The sequence below is a fragment of the Papio anubis genome, chromosome 7 (genome assembly GCF_008728515.1).
Source record: "Papio anubis isolate 15944 chromosome 7, Panubis1.0, whole genome shotgun sequence".
NCBI classification, from domain to species: domain Eukaryota; kingdom Metazoa; phylum Chordata; class Mammalia; order Primates; family Cercopithecidae; genus Papio; species Papio anubis.
Genome location: NC_044982.1, coordinates 71,351,154 through 71,375,073, shown reverse-complemented (window position 1 = coordinate 71,375,073; position 23,920 = coordinate 71,351,154). Strand labels below are relative to the sequence as shown.

At 38.5% G+C, this 23,920-nt stretch overlaps 1 protein-coding gene across 6 annotated transcripts in view; it reads left to right on the top strand.

Annotated features, from left to right (window-relative positions):
- Positions 1-23,920, top strand: part of PRORP (protein only RNase P catalytic subunit) — a 149,655-nt gene that overhangs the window by 45,236 nt on the left and 80,499 nt on the right. For 5 of the 6 annotated variants that reach the window (XM_003901703.4, XM_009211396.4, XM_021941125.2 and 2 more), the window contains one exon: positions 6,632-6,739. In XM_003901703.4, coding sequence (XP_003901752.1) covers positions 6,632-6,739 — 108 coding nt within the window. Of the gene's footprint in view, positions 1-5,567; positions 5,669-6,631; positions 6,740-23,920 lie in introns of those variants that run through there. The other variant, XM_017961120.3, reaches the window with a different exon arrangement.

The following is a 23,920-nucleotide window of genomic DNA, read 5'->3' as shown; positions in this document are numbered from 1 at the left end:
CTCAACTTAAAAAATAATAATAATAAAGCATAGGCCTATTATTTTGTAACATGTCTCTCAATTTGGGTTTATCTGATATTTCCTTATGATAAGATTTGGGTTGGCATTTTTGGCAAGAATGTTACAAAAATTATGTTGTAACCTTTTCAAGGGCATTGTATCAAGGGCCCCACCTGTGAATATTAATGATGACTTTATATGTTACCCAAGAAATTTATGCCTATTCTCATGTTGCTAAGAATTTTCCTGTTTTCTTCTAGAATTTTCATAGTTTTGGCTTTTAGGTTTATGATCTATTTATGTATATTTTGTGTGTGTGAAGTGAAATAGGGATTGAGGTTCATTCTTTTTTTTTTCAACATTTTGCCTTATTAGCATTTTGCCTTATTAGCTGTTCCTATTTCTTTGATTTCTGCTTATTATTATTCTACTTACTTTGAAATTTAATTTGCTCTTCTTTTTCCACCTTTTTAAGTTGAAAACTTAGGTCAATTTTTATGACCTTTCTTCTTTTTATATAAGTATTTAAAGCTTTATATTTCTTGCTGAGTACTAGTACACTGCATCCCCTGAATTTTGATACGTAATTTTTATTATCACTTAGTTCAAAATATTTCCTAATTCCCTTTGTAATTTTTTTTGATCCTTGGGTTATTGAGAGGTGTATTTAGGAATATTTGTGGCTTTTATAGATATTTTACTGCTATTGGTTTTTTGTTTAAGTGTATGTGTGTGTGTATCAGCAAATATACTCTTTAAGATCTCAGTATTTTGAAATGTATTGAAACTTATTTTATGGTTAGTCTATTCTAATACTGCTATAAAGAACTGCCTGAGCCTGGGTAAATTTACAAAGAAAAGAGGTTTAATTGACTCAAGGTTCTGCATGGCTAGGGAGGCTTAGGAAACTTACAATGATGGCAGAAGGGGAAGCAGGCACGTCTTACACGGCAGCAGGCAAGAGAGCATGTGAGAGCACAGGAAAAACTATCATTTATAAAACCTTCAGATCTCGTGAGAATTCACTCACTATCACGAGAACATCATGGAAGAAACCACCCCCATAATCTAATCACTTTTTACCAGGTCTCTCCTTCAACACCTGGGGATTACAATTCAAGGTGAGATTTGGGTGGGGACACAAAGCCAAACCATATCAATGGCCTAGCTTGTGGTCTGTCTTGGTAGATGTTCCATGTGCACTTGAAAAGGAATATGTAGTCTGCTATTGTTGGGCATAGTGTCCTACAGAGACAGATTTGTCTTCTAAGTCCTTACTGATTTTTACCTAGTTGTTCAATCAATTATGCAGATAAGGTATTGAAATCTCCATCTGTAATTGTAGATTTACCTATTCCTCCTTTGTTCTGTCAGCTTTTCCTTTATCCACATCTTGAAGCTCTATTCTTATGACTTTGATGTATTGATCCTGTCATCATTATGAAATGTCCCTTCTTTTTGTAGTACTCCTTTTCTTCCAAGTCTATTTTGTCTAACATTAGTGTCACCGTTCCAAGTTTCTTAAACTTACTGATGCATGATACATATTTTTTCCTACTTTTCACTTCCCACTTATTCTGTATTAAAGATAAGTACATCTATTATAGATAGCATTTTTTATAAGGTTGGATTTAAACATTTTATTTTGCTATTTGTCTTCTATTTATCCCATCTGCTTTTTGTTCTTCTGTTTCTCCTTTCATGTCTCCTTTTGGGTTAATCCAGTTTCTTTTAATTTTTCATTTAATTCATCTGTTGGCTTTTATCTATACCTTTCTACTTTTTTTTTTTAACTTTTTAAAAATTTTATCAGCTCTGACCTACAGATCTACATTATTTTTTAAATGTACGATTTGAACTTTACAATCTGAATCCTTAACTTAATTCAGTCTACTTAGAATTTATATTGAACCATTTCACATGAAATGTCAGAACATTATAGCAATAGGATTCCATTTACCACTTCCTGGTCTTTGTGCTATTGTTTTATTGTAGCTTAAAACATATGTTACATCTGTATATGTTTTAAGCCCTATAATGTAGTGCTGTGATAAGTTTTGCTTTAAGTAGTCATATGTCTTTTAAAGAAATTAAAAGAGGAAAAAGTATATTCTTTTTTATAAATACCCACATCTTTATCATTTTATTTTTGGTGTTTTTTCATTTCTTCCAAGTCTAGCTTTTCATCTGATATTATTTCCCCAGCCTGAAGAAATTGCTTTAGCATTTCTTCCTTTCTTTTCTTTCCTTTTTTTTTTTTTTTTTTTTTTTTGTGTGACAGAGTTTCATTCTTGTTGCCCAGGCTGGAGTATAATGGCTCAATCTCAGCTCACCACAACCTCTGCCTCCCGGATTCAAGCAATTCTCCTGCCTCAGGCTCCTGAGTAGCTGGGATTACAGGCATGTGCCACCACACCCAGCTAATTTTGTATTTTTAGTAGAGACGGAGTTTCTCCATGATTGTCAAGCAGGTCTTGAACTCCCAACCTCAGGTGATCTGCCCGCCTCGGCCTCCCAAAGTGCTGGGATTACAAGCATGAGCCACTGTGCCCAGCCTTCTTTCTCTTTTGTAGAGACAGTATCTTGCAATGTTGCCTAGGCTGGTCTTGAATTCCTGACCTCAAGTGATCCTCCTACCTGGGCCTCTCAAAATGCTGGGATTACAGGCATAAGCCATGGCACTGGCCAGCTTTAGCGTTCCTTATGTTGCAGGCTTGCTGGTGATGAATTCTCTGTTTTCATTTACCTGAATATATCTTTATTTTACCTTAATTTTTTTTGGCCTCAATTTTTAAAGGATATTTTTACTAGATACAGAATTGTGGATTGAACGCAGTTTTGTGTTGTTGTTATTTTATTTGTTGTCTGTCATCCTTTTAAAGATGTTCTTTGGCCCCATTGTGTCTGATGAAAACTAAACTGTCATTTGTATTATTATTCTTTTTTATGTAATGTATCCTTTTTTTCTGACTGCTTTTAAGGTTTTTCTATTTTTGATTTTCATCAGTTTTACTATGATGTGCCTAGTTATAGTTTTACTTATGGTTTTCTTTGCGTATATTCTGCTTTGAGTTTGCTCTGCTTCTTGGGCAAGTTATGTATTTCATCAAATTTGGGGATGTTTTGGCCATTCAAATACTTTTTACTACTCTGTCCTTTCTATCCTCTCCTTCTGGACTGTAATTACACATGTTAATCTGTTTGATATTGTACCACAGGTTACTGAGACCCAATTCAGCTTTTTGTTTTCATTAAATTGTATAGTTTTTTGTTGCTCTGTCTTTCATGTTCACTGACTTTCTTCTGCCATCTCCAATCTGCTGTTAAATCCATCCTATGAATATTTTATTTCACATTTGTGGTTTTTGGCTCTATAATGTTCATTTTGTTAATTTTTCTAGTTTACAATCTCTGTGGAGATTTTCTTTCTTTGCATTCATTATGACTATATTTACCTTTACTTTTTTTTTTTTTTTTTTTTGAGATGGAGTTTCACTCTGTTGCCCAGGCTGGAGCACAGTGGTACAATCTTGGCTCACTGCAAGCCTCGCCTCCCAGGTTCAAGTGATTCTCCTGCCTTAGCCTCCCAAGTCGCTGGGATTACAGGTGCGTGCCACCATGCCTGGCTAATTTTTGTATTTTTAGTAGAGACAGGGTTTCACCATGTTGGCCAGGCTGGTCTTGAACTCCTGACCTCAGGTGATCCACCTGCCTCAGCCTCCCAAAGTGCTGGAATTACAGGCATAATTCTTGATTATATTTGCAATAGTTACTTTATAGTTCTTATCTGCTAACTCAAGCATCTACACTTTGGATTGGTTTCTTTCTTTCTTTCTTTTGAGGCGGAGTCTCACTCTGTCACCAGGCTGGAGTGCAGTTGCACGATCTCAGCTCACTGCAACCTTCGCCTCCCGGGTTCAAGCAATTCTCCTGCCTTAGCCTCCCAAGTAGCTGGGACTACAGGTGTGCGCCACCATGCCCAGCTAATTTTTTATTTTTAAGTTAATTTTTTTTTTTTTTTTTTTTTTTGAGACGGAATCTCGCTCTGTGGCCCAGGCTGGAGTGCAGTGGCCGGATCTCAGCTCACTGCAAGCTCTGCCTCCCGGATTTATGCCATTCTCCTGCCTCAGCCTCCCGAGTAGCTAGGACTACAGGCACCCGCCATCTCGCCCGGCTAGTTTTTTGTATTTTTTTGGTAGAAACGGGGTTTCACCGGGTTAGCCAGGATGGTCTTGATCTCCTGACCTCGTGATCCGCCCGTCTCGGCCTCCCAAAGTGCTGGGATTACAGGCTTGAGCCACCGCGCCCAGCCTTAAGTTAATTTTTTTACTTTTAGTAGAGACAGGGTTTCACCATGTTGGCCAGGATGGTCTTGATCTCTTGACCTCGTGATCCGCCTGCCTTGGCCTCCCAAAGTGCTGGGATTACAGGTGTGAGCCACTGTGCCCAGCCAGTTTCATTTTTGTTTTTGGAGATGGAGTTTCTCTCTGTTGCCAAAGCTGGAATGCAGTGGCATGATCTTGGCTAACTGCAACCTACACTTCCCGAGATCAAGTGATTCTCTTGCCTTAGCCTCCTGAGTAGCTGGGAGTACAGGCATGCACCACCATGCCTGGCTAATTTTTATATTTTTGGTAGAGATGAGGTTTCACCATGTTGGCCAGGCTGGTCTTGAACTCCTGACATCAAGTAATCCACCCACCTCAGCCTCCCAAAGTACTGGGATTACAGGCTTGAGCCACTGCGCCCAGCCCAGATTGATTTATTTTGAATCCCTTTTTTCTTGACTGTGTGGATCACATGTTTGTATTTTTTATGTTTATTAATTTTTAATTATGTATCAGACATTGTGAATGACACATTGCAGAGGCTTTAGAGATTATCTATGTTTGTCTGGAAATTACTGATTTTTTGCTAATTTAGTAGGCTGTTAAAGTTCTTTAGACTTAGTCTCCAAACTGTCTCCCTTGCCGTGGGTAGCAGCTGAGATCTCTGCTTAGGTCTTTCAAGTCTTTCAGCTGTTGCTTTTTTGCTGGGCTCTTTGGAATCTTCTCCAAGCATGTGCAGATCATGTTTTACCCAAGAATTTGAGGAGATTTATGTGCAAATTTTGTGGTTTTATCCTTTCTAGGATTCCCCATCATTTTCCAGCCTCTGGTTGCCTCAAACTCTGTCTTCTCTATCCTCAAATCAGTAAGTTCTGCAGCTTTCTGCTTGATTTCCAGTTGTTCCTGCTGGTCACACTGTCTGGAGATTGCCCGCTGACCTAGACAAATTTTACCTGTTATAATTCCCTTCTTTTCTTTCCTTTATTTTCCCAAATATAGTGGCATTAAAAAAACACAACCATTTATTACCATTATTATTGTTGTTCTCTCTCGCGGTTCTAGGGGTTAATGAGACTTCGTTGATGGTTCTTGCTTGGGTCTCCTATTGTTGTAGTCAAATAGGGGCTAGGGGTCATCTTGAAATCCCCCTCAGTCTTATCGGTGTGGTAATTGATGCTAGCTGGCTGTTGGTGAGATTCCGTTGGACTGTCAGATGGAACACTTACATGTAACGTCTACTTGGGCATTCTCAGGATGGCTGGTTTCCAAGAGCAAGCATCCTGAGAGTGAGAGCCAGATGAATGCTGTATTATCTTTTATTTCTTAGCCTCAGAAATCACGTAATGTCACTTCTGCCACATCCTATTCATTGAGGCAGTTACAAAGGAGAGCCCGTATTCAAGCACAGGGTATTAGACCCTACCTTTTGAGAGGGGAGTGTCAACTAATTTTCAGACAGATTTTAAAACTACCAAACCTTTCAAATGTCATGTCCTCTCCAGTTTCTGCCTGCTTTTGCTCATTCTTTGGTACTTTCAAATTGCTGGGTATTTATCTAGAATTTATATTATCTAGTAATCCAATACAAACTATTCCATCATTACCAGAGGTGGAACTCTCTCCCCTCTTTTTTTTCTCCATAGCATTCTCACATTTAATATTATTTACTTATTTACTTGTTTTATTTTGTGCATCCTCCCACTAAGCTCCATTAAGTGGGATTTTTTTGTTCTGTTTTGTTTTGTCTCTTTGATAAACTGCTAGGCATATAGTAGGTGCTCAGCAAAATTTTTTGAATTAATGATTGACTGAATCTTTACCTCTCCAAAACAGCCATAATAAAAGCTCTTAATGACAAAAGAGGACCTATACGTTTTACAGCCTTGTTCTTTCAGCACAGTTGCAATGGTAGAGTGGCATATCTAAGGTTCACTTCTCCTTGGCTTACAGAACAGGACTTAGAGATTTTGACAGTTCATTCTTATCATAACTATCATGTGGGTTAATTCAGAAGTCTAGATAGGCCAGCTGCAGATCAAATGAAATTATGTATGAAAGTGCTTTGTGAAGTGTAAAGCACTATAAGATTATAAAGTGTGTTAGATAATTGTTTGCAGTTGCATCCATTAGGCTGGCTTTTTCAGATTTAATTTAGAGAATATTCTGTGTGTGTGTGTGTTTGTGTATTTTTAAGGGATGAATATTTTGAATTATCAAAACAGTAATAAAGTTTACTGCAGTGTGTTTATAATAAAGTCCTTACTAAGTTCTTATTAATGTTTTGTCTGACTTTTCTTTATTAGGAACTTAAGAGATTTGAGAACTTCATAAAATCTTGTCCTCCTTTTGATATTGTCATTGATGGCCTCAATGTTGCCAAAATGTTTCCTAAAGCTCGTGAATCTCAAGTTGTAAGTATAAGTTTTACTTTGTTATTCCACATCTCTAGAAACATTTGTTGTACCCATTTATGACCTTCTTGGGGCTCTTAACTCCTCAGTTTTTCTTCCTCTAAAACTAAGGTCCTCAGGGTGCCACAATGACCAACTGCATGCTCCCCTAACATTTACTATTTTCATCACAAATAAGTTGCTCTTCAAGGCTGGGAGAAAGCGATTAAAAGTGAAGAATTAAAAGAAAGATTGCAATGCAGGGCCAGATTTTCCTGTTTTGTGTAAAACTAACCTTCTCCTGGGTTTCTGCTTTCTCTTTGGGATCACTCTGTCATTTCCCTGTGGGTCATATTCTTATATTTGAAAATTATCAATATACAGTATCAAGAGATATTAATCACTCATTACTCACATTTGTTCTTTCCAAACATAGTATATTCATAAATTAACCTAAGCAGTTTTTTTTCTATATGGTAGCCATTTGTCAATTTATAAATGCCCTACTAGTTTCTAATAAGAATATCATTTTTCATAGCAGCAATTAGCAGTTACTTTCATCTCTATTTTGTAGATTAAAAAATTGAGGCTAATTTTGTATAGTAAATCTATAGAAAACAGTCATAATATCAAAATTGGATTGTAGAGAGCTCCTAGGTTTCAGACTTGTGGCGCTTATCACTGGCAATCTATAGCCATTCATCTGTAATTATACTGTGTCTTAAAAATTGCTGCCACTGGCGGGCACAGTGGCTCACGCCTGTAATCCCAGCACTTTGGGAGGCCGAGGCTGGCAGATCACCTGAGGTCAGGCGTTCGAGACCAGCCTGGCCAACATGGTGAAACCCTGTCTCTACTAAAAATACAAAAATTAGTTGGGCATGGTGGCACATGCCTGTAATCCCAGCTACTTGGGAGGCTGAGGCAGGAGAATTGCTTGAACATGGGAGGCAGAGGTTGTGGTGAACCGAGATCGCGCCATTGCACTTCAGCCTGGGCAACGAGAGTGAAACTGTCTCAAAAAAATTAAAAAGTAATGATAAAAGGAGTAGTAAAATACATATGTATTATTTTTATATTTGAAATTGAAGCCTATGTAAAATTGAGGAGCCCTAATGGGAAGAATAGATAAATTTGCTAGACAGTTAAAAACAAAACTAAACTAAACTAAAAAACATAAACACTGTTAAAATACAACAAACTGCAAAATGTAGACCGGGCATGGTGGGTCACGCCTGTAATCCCAGCACTTTGGGAGGCTGAGGCGGGTGGATTGCCTGAGGTCAGGAGTTCGAGACCAGCCTGGCTAACATGATGAAACCCCATCTCTACTAAAAATACAAAAAAATTAACCAGGCATGGTGGCACATGCCTGTAGTCCCAGCTACTTGGGAGGCTGAGACAGGAGAATCGCTTGAACCCAGAAGGCAGTGGTTTCAGTGAGCTGAGATCAAGCCACTGCACTCCAGCCTGGGCAACAGAGCAAGACTCCGTCTTAAAAAAAAAAAAATGTTTACAGTATGTGACAAAGAGCAGATTTCCTGACTGTATCAGAACTGTTATAAACCTATAAGAAAGAGATGAACCGACTGGGCATGATGGCTCACGCCTGTAATTCCAGCACTTTGGGAGGCCAAGGCGGGTGGGTCACTTGAGGTCAGGAGTTCAAGACCAGCCTGGCCAACATGGTGAAATCCCGTCTCTATTAAAAATGCAAAAATTAGCTGGGCATGGTGGCGGGTGCCTGTAATCCCAGCTACTTGGGAGACTGAGTCAAGAGAATCTCTTGAACCTGGGAGGCAGAGGTTGCAGTGAGCTGAGATCATGCCATTGCACTCCAGCCTGGGTAACAGAGTGAGACTCCATCTCGAAAACAAAAAAGAAAAAGATGGACCATGCAGTGGAAAAGTGGTTTAACTTTATTCATATTTATAGATACAGAGATTAAAATATTTATCTTCCAGATTGGTAGATATTTAAAAGTTGGTAATATTCAGTGTTTAGAATAGTTTGAAGAGGTAGGAAGGATGGTATCAGTGCAGTATTTTTGGTGGATGATTTGTCTATAACTTTCATTATCTAAAATATTGAAATTCTATTTTTAGGAACTGACATAGTAACGCTAGTACATAAAGAAATGTATTCAGATATGTTCATTATTGCATTATTGGTAAGCAGAAAAATCTAAACAACCTGAATATCTATCAATCTAAAGCCCAATACATATTTAAATATTCATTTTTGTGAAAAAGGTAAACCTATATGTGCTGCTATGGAACAGTTGTCAGAATATAAGAAGCAAAATGAAAAACAACATGCTTAGAATTGCTCTACTTATATTAAAAACAAAGCAAAAAATTACCCATCTATAGATAAATGTTTGTTAGATAAGTTTGCATGTGCATGCCCAAAAAATTTCTAGAAGCTTAACACACACACACACGTGCGTGCACACATACACAATTTAACAGTGTAGTTACCTTTGGGAATTGGGAATAGAATACTGTATAAGAGAATGAGAGGATTTCTGGTTTTTGTTTACATTTTTTGAATTTTCTTTTACCATGAAAATTTTAAAAATATCAGGAAAGGAAAAAGGTTAAAAAGCATTCTTGGTAAATATTTTAAAATAGTTTTATAATACTCTGTGTCTTGTGGATATACAATAATTTTTAAGTCATCTCCCTGTTGTTAGACAAATGAGGCTTTCCATTTTTTACTATGATAAGTAATGCTTTGGAAGACAACCTCTGTGCATGTTTCATAGGATGTCTTTGGAATAGATTTTCAGAAACAGGACTCTTTAGTCAAAGAGTATGTATATTTTTAAAGATCTCACTATATATTGCCAAATTGCTTTCCAAAATGATTATAATAATTTATACTACCAGCAAAAGTGTATAGGGGTGCCTAAATATAACACATTTCTTTAAAGTTACTTATTACATGATTGTTTCAGCCACTCACCTATGCCATGAGTCCGCTAAGTGAAAAGGACTAGACGGTTTTTTCCTCATTTTTTAGGTCAAACAGATTTTTTGTTTGTTTGTTTGTTTTTTGTTGTTGTTTGTTTTTTTTGAGGCGGAGTCTCGCTCTGTCGCCCAGGCTGGAGTGCAGTGGCGCGATCTCGGCTCACTGCAAGCTCCGCCTCCCGGGTTTACGCCATTCTCCCGCCTCAGCCTCCCGAGTAGCTGGGACTACAGGCGCCGCCACCACGCCCGGCTAATTTTTTGTATTTTTAGTAGAGATGGGGTTTCACTGTGTTAGCCAGGATGGTCTCGATCTCCTGACCTCGTGATCCGCCCGTCTCGGCCTCCCAAAGTGCTGGGATTACAGGCTTGAGCCACCGCGCCCGGCCTCAAACAGATTTTTTTAAATTGTGGGACAAACTTTAATGAAATAGTTCCAGAGAGGGAATATTCTTCATTGTCTTTTATGTACTTATCTTTCTCTTAATACAATTACCTTTAAGTGTACATAAAGGAAAAATTAGGAATTTGAAGTTCCAAAGTCTTAAGGTTTTTCCATCTTTGAAGAGATTTCCAAATTTTTTTTTTCTGTGGAATGATGTACGTATTATTTATGCTCTTCCTGTAAACTCTCTGCATTATATGTTACACATTTTTCTCAGTCCTTTTACATTAATGGTTGATTATATATCTAGTATTATTCTCTGTAAGTTCGTTAATGAGAAAATAACTTTTTTACATTCATTGTTTAAGGAGTAGCACCATTATCACATATCTTGATCTCAGAACCTATAGCTTAAGGGTGATAGAGATTAAGGAACTAAAAAAAGAAAGTTCTAGTTGTGAATGTATTTTATTTTCTTAATTTTCAGATGAATCTTTTTTATATTTTAATTTTTCTGAAGTCTGAGTATATGCTATAATTAATGTCAGTAGAAACTTGCCAGCCACCATGCAGAGATTTATCGGTGACTGTTATAGCCTGGGTGTGTACAAAATTAGCTATATATAGCATATGTCTATTCATCTGTTTGCCACCTCAGTTGAATTAGTTGTATTTGTAGCTCTACACACTGTTACACTGTTTAATTTTAACCTAAATCTTTTTTTTTTAAACTTTTATTTTAGGCTTGGGGATACATGGGAAGACTTGTTACATACATAAACATTTGTCAAGGGGGTTCGTTGTACATATTATTTCATCACCCAGGTATTAAGCCCAGTACCCAATAGTTATCTTTTCTGCTCCTGTCCCTTCTCCCACACTCCCCGTCAAGTAGACCCCAGTGTCTGTTGTTTCTTTATTTGTGTTCATAAGCTTTTATAATTTAGTTCCCACTTAAAAGCGAGAACATGTAGTATTTGGATTTCTGTTTCTGCATTAGTTTACTAAGGGTAATAGCCTCCAGCTCTGTCCGTGTTCCTACAAAAGACATGATCTTGTTCCTTTTTTGGCTGCATAGTACTCCATGGTGTATATGTGCCACATTTTCTTTATCCAATCTGTCACTGATGGGCATTTAGGTTGATTCCATGTCTTTGCTATTGTGAATAGTACTGCAGTGAACATTCGTGTGCATGTGTCTTTATGGTAGAATGATTTCTACTCGTCTGCGTATATACCCAGTAATGGGATTGCTGGGTTGAATGATAGTTCTGCTTTTAGCTCTTTGAGAAATTGCCATACTACTTTCCACAATGGTTAAACTCATTTACACTCCCACCAACAGTGTTCCCTTTTCTCTGCAACCTCACCAGCATGTATTATTTTTTGACTTTTCTTATAATAGCCATTCTGACTGGTGTGAAATGGTATCTCATTGTGATTTTGATTTGCATTTCTCTAATGATCATTGATATTGAGCTTTTTTTCATATGCTTGTTGGCCACATGTTTGTCTTCTTTTGTGAAGTGTCTGTTCATGTCCTTTGCCCACTTTTTAATGGGGTTGTTTTTCTCTTGTAAATTTGTAATTTTAACCTAAATCTTAACTTTAAATATTTGCCAAAGGTTTCCTGGCAATGTAATAAAAAACAGTGGAAATTGACACTTTTCTAAGACTAAGGTACAGAATTTTAAAGCAAGAGGAGGTTGTTATGACTGATTTTTGCATTTTGAAAAGTTGTCACTGAGCCTGCAAACTTCTACCTGCCAATACCTTCCCATAGACATTCAAGCAAAGTTGACTAACTTCCAGAATGGCATAATTCAAAGAAAGAAAAAGCAATGATCAGATGTGAAATACAGGTAAGCTCCAGTATTTTTCAACCTGTCTTAGTGTCATGCTGTTGGTCCTAAAAGTGTTATAAAAGTGAAGATGAATAGCACAGGCTCTAAGGACAGTGGTATGTAATGTGTCACCATGAGGATGTACAGAACTGTTATGGCCAAAAGTGATCTAGAACAAACAGCCTTCAACTCAGATATGAAAGTGTATACTTACATGTTAATTGTGATTCCAAAACAAGGTTATGGTATGGAACTATATGGATTAATGTATGATTTTGTTGGTTCCTGAAATAGTATACTTTTTTGTTTGTGTTTTTTTGCTTAAAAGTTATTTATTCCTAAATCAGTGTTTCATCTTATAGTTTCTGGCGTCTTAATAATGAGGAAGTATGATTACAAGATGTGCTAAGTGGAACTGTGGACTATAAAGTCCCTGGGCTCAAGACACCCCCCAACCTTAGCCTCCTCAGTAGCTGGGACTACAGACACATGCCACCACATCCAGCTAATTTTTGTATTTTTTTTTTTTTTTTTTTTGTGGAGACGGAGTTTTGTCATGTTGCCCGGGCTGGTCTTGAACTCCTGGGCTTAAGCAATCTGCCTGCTATGGCCTCCCAAAGTGTTGGGATTACAGGTATAAACCACCACGCCAGTAGATTTTGCTTTTGACACAATTGGAGACTCGGCCAAGTCATGTCTCAATTCTTTAATGTTGGAATTTTTTTTCTTTTTTATTGGGAAATATAATATTTATATACCATAATATTCACCCTTTTAAAGTGTACAATTCAGTGGTTTTTACTGTATTCACAAAGTTTTGCAATCATCACCACTATCCAATTCCAGGACATTTTCATTTTCCTTGAAGAAACCTCATACCCATTAGCACTAACTCCCAATTTCTTCCTCCCCTTGGTCCCTGGCAACCACTAGTCTTCATTCTGTCTTTTCCTTTTTTCTTTTTTTTTCTTTTGAGACAGGTACTTGTGTTGCCCAAGCTGGAGGGTAAGGGTGCAGTCATATCTCACTGCAACCTTGACCTCCTGGGCTCAAGTGGTCCTCCTGCCTCAGCCTTCCAAGTAGCTAGAGCTACAGGCACACACCACCAGGCCCAGCTAATTTTATTATTTATTTATTTATTTATTCATAGAAACAGGGTCTCACTGTGTTGCTCAGGCTGGTCTTGAACTCCTGGCCTCAGGCAGTCCTCCCAAAGTGCTGGAATTACAGGTGTGAGCCACCATGTCCGGCCTTCTTTACATCTTTATGAATTTACCTATTCCAGACATTTCATATTTTCACTTAGCATAGTGTTTCAAAGTTCATCCATTTTGTAGCAGGAATCAGTATTTCATTCCCTTTTATTGCCAAATCGTGTTCCATTGTATGGATATGCCACATTTTATTCATTCGTTCTGTAGTTGATGGACCTTTGGGTTGTTACCACTTTTTGGCTGTTATGAATAATGCTACTATGAACATTTGGGCACAAGTTTTTATGTGGACATAGGTTTTCATTTCTTTTGGCTATGCACCTGGGAGTAGAATTGGTGGGTCATATGGTAACTTTGTGTTTAATCTTTTGAACTTCTCAACTGTTTTCCAAAGCAGCTGCATCATTTTGTATTCTCATCAGCTGTGTATAAAGGTTCTAATGTCTCCACATCCTCATGAACACTTGTTATTTGTCTTTTTGATTATAGTCCTCCTAGCAGGTGTGAAGTGGTATCTTTTTTTGTTTGTTTTGATCATGTAAGAAATGCAGGAAGTAGTATCTTTTAGTTTTTTTAGTTTTTTTTTTTTTTAGATGATGGAATCTCACTGTCACCGAGGCTGGAGTGCAGTGGCATGATCTCAGCTCACTGCAACCTCTGCCTCCCGGGTTCAAGCAATTATCATGGCTCAGCCTCCTAAGTAGCTGGGACTGCAGGCATGCACCACCATGCCTGGCTAATTTTTTTTTTTTGGAGTAGAGACGGATTTTCGCCATGTTGGCCAGGCTGGTCTCAAACTCCTGACCTCAGGTGATCTGCCTGCCTCAGCCTCCCAAAGTGCTGGGATTACAGGTGTGAGCTACCTCACCTGGCCCAGTATCTTGTAGTTTTGATTTGCATTTGTTAATGATGCCTGATGTTGAATATCCTTTAATATATTTATTGGCCATTTATATAGCTTCTTTGAAGAAATGTCTTTTTTTTTTTTTTTGAGACGGAGTCTTACTCTGTCGCCCAGGCTAGAGTGCAGTGGCGCGATCTCAGTTCACTGCAACCTTCACCTACCAGGTTCAAGTGATTCTCCTGCCTCAGCCTCCCGAGTAGCTGGGATTACAGGCGTGTGCCACCACGCCTGGCTAATTTTTGTGTTTTTGTTAGAGACGGGGTTTCACCATGTTGGTTAGGCTGGTCTTGAACGCCTGACTTCAGCCTCCCAAAGTGTTGGGCTTACAGGCATGAGCCACTGTGCCTGGCCAGAAATGTCTATTTCTTTGCCCATTTTCAATTGTTTTTTGTTATTACTGTTGAGTTGTAATTTTTTTTTTTTGAGACAGAGTCTCGCCTTGTCGCCCTGGCTGGAGTGCAGTGGCATGATCTCGGTTTACTGCAACCTCCACCTCCCGGGTTTAAGTGATTCTCCTGCCTCAGCCTCCTGAGTAGCTGGGATTACGGGTGTGCACCACCATGCCCGGATCATTTTTGTATTTTTAGTAGAGACGGTGTTTCACCATGTTGGTCAGGCTGGTCTCGAACTCCTGACCTCGTGATCTGCCCATCTTGGCCTCCCAAAGTGCTAGGATTACAGGCGTAGGCCATCACACCCAGCCGAGTTATAATTTTTAACTATATACCAAATATTAGATCTTTATCAGATATATAATCTGTAAGTATTTTTTCCCAGGCTTTGGATTCTCTTTTCAGTGTTTTGATGATATCCTTTGAAGCGTAGAAGTCCAATTTATTTTTTCTTTTGTTGCCTGTGCTTTTGATGTCTAATCTAAGAAATCATTGCCTAGGGGCCGGGTGTGGTGGCTCACGCCTGTAATCCCAGAATTTTGGGAGGCCAAGGCGGGTGGATCAGAGGTCAAGAGATGGAGACCATCCTGGCCAACATAGTGAAACTCTGTCTCTACTAAAAATACAACAATTAGCTGGGTGTGGTGGTGGGTGCCTGTAGTACCAGCTACTCACGAGGCGGAGGTTGCAGTAAGCCGAGATCGCGCCACTGCACTCCAGCCTGTCGACAGAGCAAGACTCTTTCTCAAAAAAAAAGAGGAAAATATTGCCTAATCCAAGGTCATGAAGATTAATGCCTTTGATTCTTCTAAGAGTTTTATAGTTTTATTTCTTGCACTTACAATGTTTGCATTCTTAGGGAAACAGTTCAATCTTGAGTACATGATAAAGCAACATAATTTAGAATATACTGAGATTAAAGGGGACTAACCTTCACCCTGTTTATTTGTTTAACCTGTAAATCTAGGCAGACTAAGTCTTGCTACTTATCTTGTAGCTGTTTTTCAAGTGTAAATTTATTTTGCTTAAAGTATTTTTGTTGTTGTTGTTTTTAGAGATAGGGTCTTGCCATGTTGTCCAGGCTAGTCTCAAACCCTTGGGCTCAAGTGATCCGCCTGCTTCAGCCTCCCAAAGTGTTGGGATTATGGGTGTGAGCCACGGCGCACAGCCTGCATGAAGTAATATAATTCCCTGGTTTCAAATTTTGAGAAAAAGAAAAATTCTGAGCTTTTTTTTTTCTTCTTTTTTTTAAAGAAGAGGGAAGGGTTCTGAGTGACTAGCAGATTGATTGTATAGCCTGCATTTTAAGAAGAACAGTTGTAGAAACTTGGCAGGGAATTATTAGGTTGATTCAGTTACTGTTTCTTGAGCCCCTGTTCCAAGCCAGATACTGTTTTAAGCTGTGAGAATATGACCATAGATCAATAACAGGAATGCTAGGCACAAGGTTAGGCTAATGGTTGTGTTATCTAAACAAGAAATGCATATTGTGCATCCTGTTGTCTATTAACAATGATTCTTGTGTTTGTGCTTGACTCTTTTCCTTAAAGATTTACTTGAATTGTCAGAATAGAAAATAATATTTACCCAAAATACATGAGATAAGATTTTTTAAAAAAATAAGCATTGCAGGCCAGGCATGGTGTCTCATGCCTGTAATTCCAGCGCTTTGGGAAGCTGAAGCGGGTAGATCCAGAGGTCAGAAGTTCAAGACCAGCCTGGCCAAGATGCTGAAACCTGTCTCTACTAAAACTACAAAAATTAGCTGGGTGTGGTGGCACTTGCCTGTAATCTCAGCTACTCGGGAGGCTGAGGCAGGAGAATCACTTGAACCCAGCGGCAGAGGTTGCAGTGAGCGGAGATCACGCCACTGCACTCCAGCCTGGGCGACAGAGCGAGACTCCGTCTTAAAAAAAAAAAAGGGCCGGGCGCAGTGGCTCATGCCTGTAATCCTAGCACTTTGGGAGGCCAAGCTGGACAGATCATCTGGGTCAGGAGTTCAAGACCAGCCTGGCCAACATGGGGAAACCCCATCTCTATTAAAAATACAAAATTAGCCGGCGTGGTGGTGCATGCCTGTAATCCCAGCTACTTGGGAGACTGAAGCAGGGGAATCGCTTGAACCCAGGAGGCGGAGGTTGCTGTGAGTCGAGATCGAGCCATTGCACTTCAGCCTGGGTAACAAGAGTGAAACTCTGTCTCAAAAAAAAAAAAGAAGTATTGCAAGTACTTTTAGTATTTAGTAACATTTAAATCTCTGGAATATGTTGTAATTTTGAAGAAACTATGACTAAATTTATTTTATTTTTTAAAAATTTTTATTTATTTTTGTTTTTTTGAGATGGAGTCTTGCTCTGTCACCCAGGTTGGAATGCAGTGGCATGATCTTGGCTCATTGCAACCTCTGCCGCCCACGTTCAAGCGATTCTCCTGCCTCAGCCTCCTGAGTAGCTGGGATTACAGGCACGTGCCACCACATCTGGCTAATTTTTGTAATTTTAGTAGAGACAGGGTTTCACCATGTTGGCCAGGATGGTCTCGATCTCCTGACCTCCTGATCTGCCCGCTTGGCCTCCCAAAGTGCTGGGATTACAGGTGTGAGCCACGGCACCAGGCCGACTAAATTTGAAAGTATTAGTTACAGACCCTTATATTCTGCTTGAGTCAACTTTTATATAGCACTTGAACCAACATCTCTTCATCATTATCTGTTGCAAGGTATTTTAGATTTTCTTGGATTGGATTTCTTTCTTTTTTAATTTAATAAACTTAATTTTCCTAGAGCAGTTTTAGGTTCATGTATTCCTTTTTATGAACAGCCATTTCCGTACATGTTATTTGGACTCTTACAAATACTTCTGAACAAAGCCAGGCATGGAAGCATGCACCTGTTATATGATTTGGCTATGTCCCCACCCAAATCTCATCTTGAATTGTAGCTCCCATAATTCCCACATGTTGTGGGAGGGACTTGGTGGGAGATAATTGAATCATGGGGGCGGTTTCCCTCATACTCTTCTTGTGGTAGTGAATAAGTCTCATGAGATCTGATGGTTTTATAAGAGGTTGCCCCTTTCCCTTCTCTCATTCTCTCTTGCCCACCGCCATGTAAGACGTGCCTTTTACCTTCTGCCATGATTGTGAGGCCTCTCAAGCCACGTGGAACTGTGAGTCCATTAAACCTCTTTTTCTTTATAAATTACCCAGTTTCGGATATGTCTTTATCAGCAGCATGAAAACAGACTAACACAACCTGTAATCCCAGCACTTTAGGAGGCTGAGGTGGGAGAATCACTTGAGCCCAGGAGTAAAAGACCAGCCTAGGCAACATAGCGAGACCCCATCTCTACAGAAGATCAAAAATATTAGCTGGATGTGATGGCATGCACCTGTGGTTCCAGCTTCTCAGAAGGCTGAAGCAGGAGGATTGCTTGAGCCCAGGAATTCGAGGCTGTAGTGAGCTGTGATCATGCCACTGCACTCCAGCCTGGATAAGAGTCTCAAAAACCAAAACCAAAACCAAACCAAAACAAAAACAAAAACAAAAAACGAAAAAAAAAACTGGAGTGGGTAATTGGCACTACTATCCACCAAATTGCTCAAGCCAAAAACCAAGTATTCCAGACAGCCACAATTACTCTTTCTCTCTACCCCCATATCCAGTAGACTGACAAGTTTTCTTGGTTTTAACCCCCCAAAATATCCCATAGTCTAGTCGCTTCTTTCCATCCCCATTTACATCATCTCTCACCAAAACTCCTAAGTGATCTCCTTGCTTTTTTTCATGCTTGCCTCAATAACTTCCCATTACACTTAGAATAAAATCCAAGTTCCTCATCATGGATTATAAGAACTCTCATTATCTGGTCTTTACCTCTCTTTTCAACCTCATCTGGTTTTTTCTTTTTGTCTTTCACTGAATTATAGGTATACTAGAATTTTTCCTGTCCCTCAAACATGCTGAATTTGTTCCTGCCCCCAAATCTTCGTACTTGCTATTTCTTTAGTATTCTTCCATCTTCAAATGGCTGGATTATTATCAGCACCTCAAAGGTTTTTCTTGATTCTTCCAAAGTAACCTCATTCTGCCTCATCATTTCTTTTTTTTTTTTTTTTTTTTTTTGAGACAGAGTCTCGCTCTGTCGCCCAGACTGGAGTGCTGTGGCCGGATCTCAGCTCACTGCAAGCTCCGCCTCCCGGGTTCCCGCCATTCTCCTGCCTCAGCCTCCCGAGTAGCTGGGACTACAGGCGCCCGCCACCTTGCCCGGCTAGTTTTTTTTTGTATTTTTTTTTTTAGTAGAGACGGGGTTTCACCTTGTTAGCCAGGATGGTCTCGATCTCCTGACCTTGTGATCCGCCCGTCCCGGCCTCCCAAAGTGCTGGGATTACAGGCTTGAGCCACCGCGCCCGGCCCTGCCTCATCATTTCTATCTGTATTTTCAGTTACATCAGGATTGCCAAGTCTAGCCCAGGAACTAGAGATGAGTTTCAACATGGCAATGCAAAACTGTCTTTGCCTGGATTCTCTTTTTCTTTCTTTTTCTTTTTTTGGATTCTCTTTTTCAATATCAAGTTCCTTCATAGTAGTTTTATGTGAAAAGAGACCTTGCTTTTGTTGACCATTTATCCTAGAATGATCAGGGAGGGAATTCTAAAAGTCTCCGTGACTCATACTTTACACATACCTTTGTAACTTTCATTTCAAGAAATTAGGTTTTCTTTTCAGTTATCACTAATAATTGGTGCTGTGAGACCCCCTTGAGGAGGCAGGGACAACATAGTATAATAAATTTCCATTAAGAAAACAAAAGGAGTGGCCGGGTGCAGTGGCTCACACCTGTACTGTAATCCCAGCATTTTGGGAGGTCAAGGAGGGTGGATCACCTGAGGTCAGGAGTTCAAGACCAGCCTGACCAACATGGTGAAACCCTGTCTCTACTAAAAATACAAAAACTAGCCAGGCGTGGTGGCGCGTGCCTGTAATCCCAGCTAGTAGGGAGACTGAGGCAGGAGAATCGCTTGAACCTGGGAGCCAGAGGTTGAGTGAGCCAAGATCACGCCACTGTACTCCAGCCTGGGTGACAGAGTGGAAAAAAAAAAGAGAGAGAAAGACAACAAAAGGATATAAAGTGGAAAGCTTCTAATGCTGCATTTTCTCTCTCATTCTCTCTTCCCCCACACACCTACCCATGATTCAGTCCTAATGCTTTTGTTCTTTGTTCCTTTTGCTGCTTGCATTTTGGATTTTCAGTGTTTATAAGCTGAATATATATATCCTCTAATAGAGGATATATAGGGGGGAAAAGCACATCATTTTAGTTAATCATGCTAGCTGTTCAAATTCTCCTCCTTATTTTCTGTGGATAACTGAGAATTGGTTAAAATGGCTTCAGTAGAATGAAAATTTATAATGTAATTTAAAAGAATTATGGCTGACACCAGCACTGAATGCTTTCATTCTTATTGCATGCTTAGGGCATTGAATAGAGAGTGTTTGGTGAAAACACTGTAGAATTTGTTTTGATTGCCGTCTCTTAGTTGGTTTTACTACAGTGAGAGAAAAATGGAGGCAAGAGTATTAGTCATTAAAGGTCATTTGGCGAAGTGTTTATTTGGCAGTAAGTTCTTATTTTTCTGCCACTCAAGTTATTTTATTTCTTTCTGTCGATTTACATAACCTCTTGTAAAAGTTTCAATACCATAAAGCACCTAAGATACAATAGACTATGCTCAGTATTTTTGTGTGTATATAATCCCGGGCATATATATATACATATATATATATATATGTATATATATATATATATATATATATTTTTTTTTTTTTTTCCCGAACTGTAGAAATGTTGAGTTTCTCAGTCCCCGTGCTTGAAATTATGTTTCAATAATGTTAAAGTGGGAAGGAAACTTAAAAATACCCTATTATGTTTACAATAGGAAATGTTAAATATTGAAGTAGAATTTTTATCATACCTCCTTAACTTTTAAATACCCTTTTCCATATAATTGTTTCTCCTGCTTAAAGACTCTCTCTTGACATCTGGCTTTAGAGGTAGAATGTCTTGTTCCTTATGTCCCAAAACTTGGGTGTCTTATTCACACTTGGGTGTCCTTCTGGAAGAACATACTGTCCTCATGTCTGCTCTGAAAAGCTATTTGAGGATTTTTTTTTTCTTTTCTTTTTCAAATACATATATGAGGAGCAGCATATTAGAGTTTGTATGTATGGGTTGAAAGTGGAGGGATGGGATTACTACTAGAGGCAGGCATGCTTACATTAGGGAGAAGAGAGAGACTGTTGCCCAGGTTGAAAGAGAAATGCTGCCATAAGAAGTCAAAAAGTCCTTCACATTCTCTTGTAAGTTATATTTCTAGGTATTTTTACTCTCTTTGTAGCAATTATGAATGGGAGTTCACTCATGATTTGGCTCTCTGTTTGTCTGTTATTGGTGTATAGAAATGCAACCCAAATGTCCATCAATGATAGACTGGATAAAGAAAACGTGGCATGTATACACCATGGAATACTATGCAGCCATAAAAAGGATGAGTTCATGTCCTTTGCAGGGACATGGAGAAAGCTGGAAACCATCATTCTCAGCAAACTAACGCAGGAACAGAAAACCAAACACCTCATGTCCTCACTCATAAGTGGAAGTTGAACAAAGAGAATACATGGACACAGGGAGGGGAACATCACACACCAGGGCCTGTCAGGGGGTGGTGGCCTAGGGGAGGGATAGCGTTAGAAGAAATACCTAATGTAGATGACGGGTTGGTAGGTGCAGCAAACCACCATGACACGTGTATACCTATTGTAACAAACCTGCAAGTTCGGCACATGTACCCTAGAACTTAAAGTATAATAAATAAATTAATTAATTTTTTAAAAAGTCAAAAAGTACAACTTTCTGGATATAGCTCAGCCTTCTGTCAAACAGCTCAGTAACCTCAACAGCCATTACTGTATTAAAGAAAGTAGCATCCAATATATAATCTTCAAAATTATAAAGAAAATCTTAAACTATGACTAGTATATCCTATTTCAGAAGATAGGCAAATTGTGATTTCTTTTTTGAAAATTTATAATTGTAAAGAAAATCCTAAATTGTAACTATTCTGCATAATTAAGAAGGCAAGAAAATCATAATGCTTTTCAGAAAGTTCCTCTCACACATGATTTTAAGTTTTATTGTTTATCTTGATATTAATTTATATGAAACTTATATTTGAACAGTGTTCAGATAAATGTGGTATTAGCATATGCAGTGTTTTATTATATAAAATATTTTACTTATAGATATTTTAAAACATTAACTAAGCATACTCTCTTATACCATAAGATATGTGGAGTCAGTTTGGTACTGTATCTATTCAAAATATACAGTGATGTATCAGTTCCACTTTCAGAAATCTGTTCTGCGGAAATATTTGCACAGGTACATAAAGATACATAATTTTTGTTGTATTTCTGTAATAGCAAAAAATTGGAAATTATACAGAAGCCAACTGAATACTGGAGGTGAGTTTACTGACATAGAAAGATACCCAGGATACATGAAAAAGACAAGTTGAAAACAAAATGTACAGGATGACCCCAGTTTTTGAAAATAAAAAAAAAATTACTGTGCATGTATTTATGCATATTCAAGGAAAAACGCCTAGAAGTAGAAATTCTTCACTGACCAGTCACTTTTTCCTTTATACAGTTATGTATTTTTACAGATACTTACTCTAGTTCATTTTAAAAACTCACACATATTTTAAAGATAAGAAACTAAAATAAATCTTCAGTGGTATAAAACTAATGTTTCTGCCATTCTGCAGAATATTAATTCTCAAATTTGAGTTTGAGAAATTCAAAAACAAGCAATTTTAGAAGTCACATAGGTCTTTTAATGATTCTTAGGGTAGAAATCTATTTTTTTAACTACATATGTGAAACTTAGGAAACTAGAACTTAGTTCTAAGAGTGATATACTTTCATTTTCAAAAAAGTTTGTCATATTTTCATAACCAACAGTTATGTTATCGAGGAGTGACTTTAGTATTATAATAGTTTAAAGTACCTAGATTATGACTTTAAAAAACTTATGTTGAGTAGCCCAAGGAGAATGTATAAATTGGGAATGTATAAATTGGGAAAAACCTCAGACTTAAAGTAATTATATGTAATATCAAAGCAATGTAATTGTAAGTTTCTCCCTAGGGAATCTGAAATATCACCCAACAAATATCACCCAAACAAGTCACTGTTAGTGTGGATTCATGGAAGAAGATCTAAAAATAAATAAATCAATAGAAATGGTAAACTTGGGCTGTGAATCTTAAAACAACTAGTCAGGTAGCAGCATTTAAATCCTCTATCAGGCCAGGCATGGTGGCTCATACCTGTAATCCCAACACTTTTGGAGGCCGAGGTGGGAGGACCACTTGAGCCCAGGAGTTAAGAGACTAGCCTGGGCAACATAGTGAGACCTCCCTGCCCTCTACCATCTCTACGAAAAATAAATTTTAAAAAATAAGCTGGATGTGGTAGCACACACCTGTAGTCCCACCAACTCAGGAGGCTGAGGCGGGGGGAGGATCACTTGAGCCCTGGAGAATCTAGGCTGCAGTGAGCCATGATTGCACTGATGCACTCCATCCTGGGTAACAGAGTGAGACCCTGTCTCAAAAAATAAATATTTTTATCACATGGGAAAAGTAAATCTAATCACGACTCCTTAGTTTTAAGGAGTTAACTGCTGGGTAGTCAAAGGTGATATAAGTGACTTGAGGAAATAAATTTGCATTCGTGGATGCCAATCCAGAAATCACTAAATAACACAAAAGAATGGTTGTTTTTTTTTCTTACTATTCATTTTTCATGACATGGTAACTCAGGGAAGTCACATTGCCCTGGGTCAAACAGTGCCAGGCTGACTACTTCTTTTTGTCATGTATCACTTCACCCACTCTTGCCTTGACATGTGTAAGAGTTATGTTTTGTCATGTGACTGCTGGGATAGTCTGCATCACTCAGAATTATTCTTACCAACTGCTAATGAAGTTAATGATCAACTGTCAGCTGGGTTTTTAGTGAAGTGATCAAGGGCATAACTAGCAAGATGAATGGAGCCAGGCAAAATTTGTATAGTGATTTGGCTTCATAGTCCTTTCTTTTCAAATGTCCCAGAAAGGAACATTCTGCATAGTGTTTGAAACAAGATTTCCCCAATTGTTGTAGAAGTCAAGTGATCCAGTGTCTTCGAAGAGCGTTAAAAACACTGTGTTGCCAAGCTCCCATATCTGTCCTCTCTCTGGCAAAATCCTAATAGCAAGTTGATTTCCCATCACTGATGTGTCATTGATAATGTCTGTGTAATAACCATTTGGGGTGTGGTGGGATTGTCTCTGTGAGTCATTATTGTGTATATCTTGCTTCCATGACAGTGTTTTAAAACACTCTTCTTGGGAATGTGGTAGGAAGAGGCCACTTATGAAAATATAAT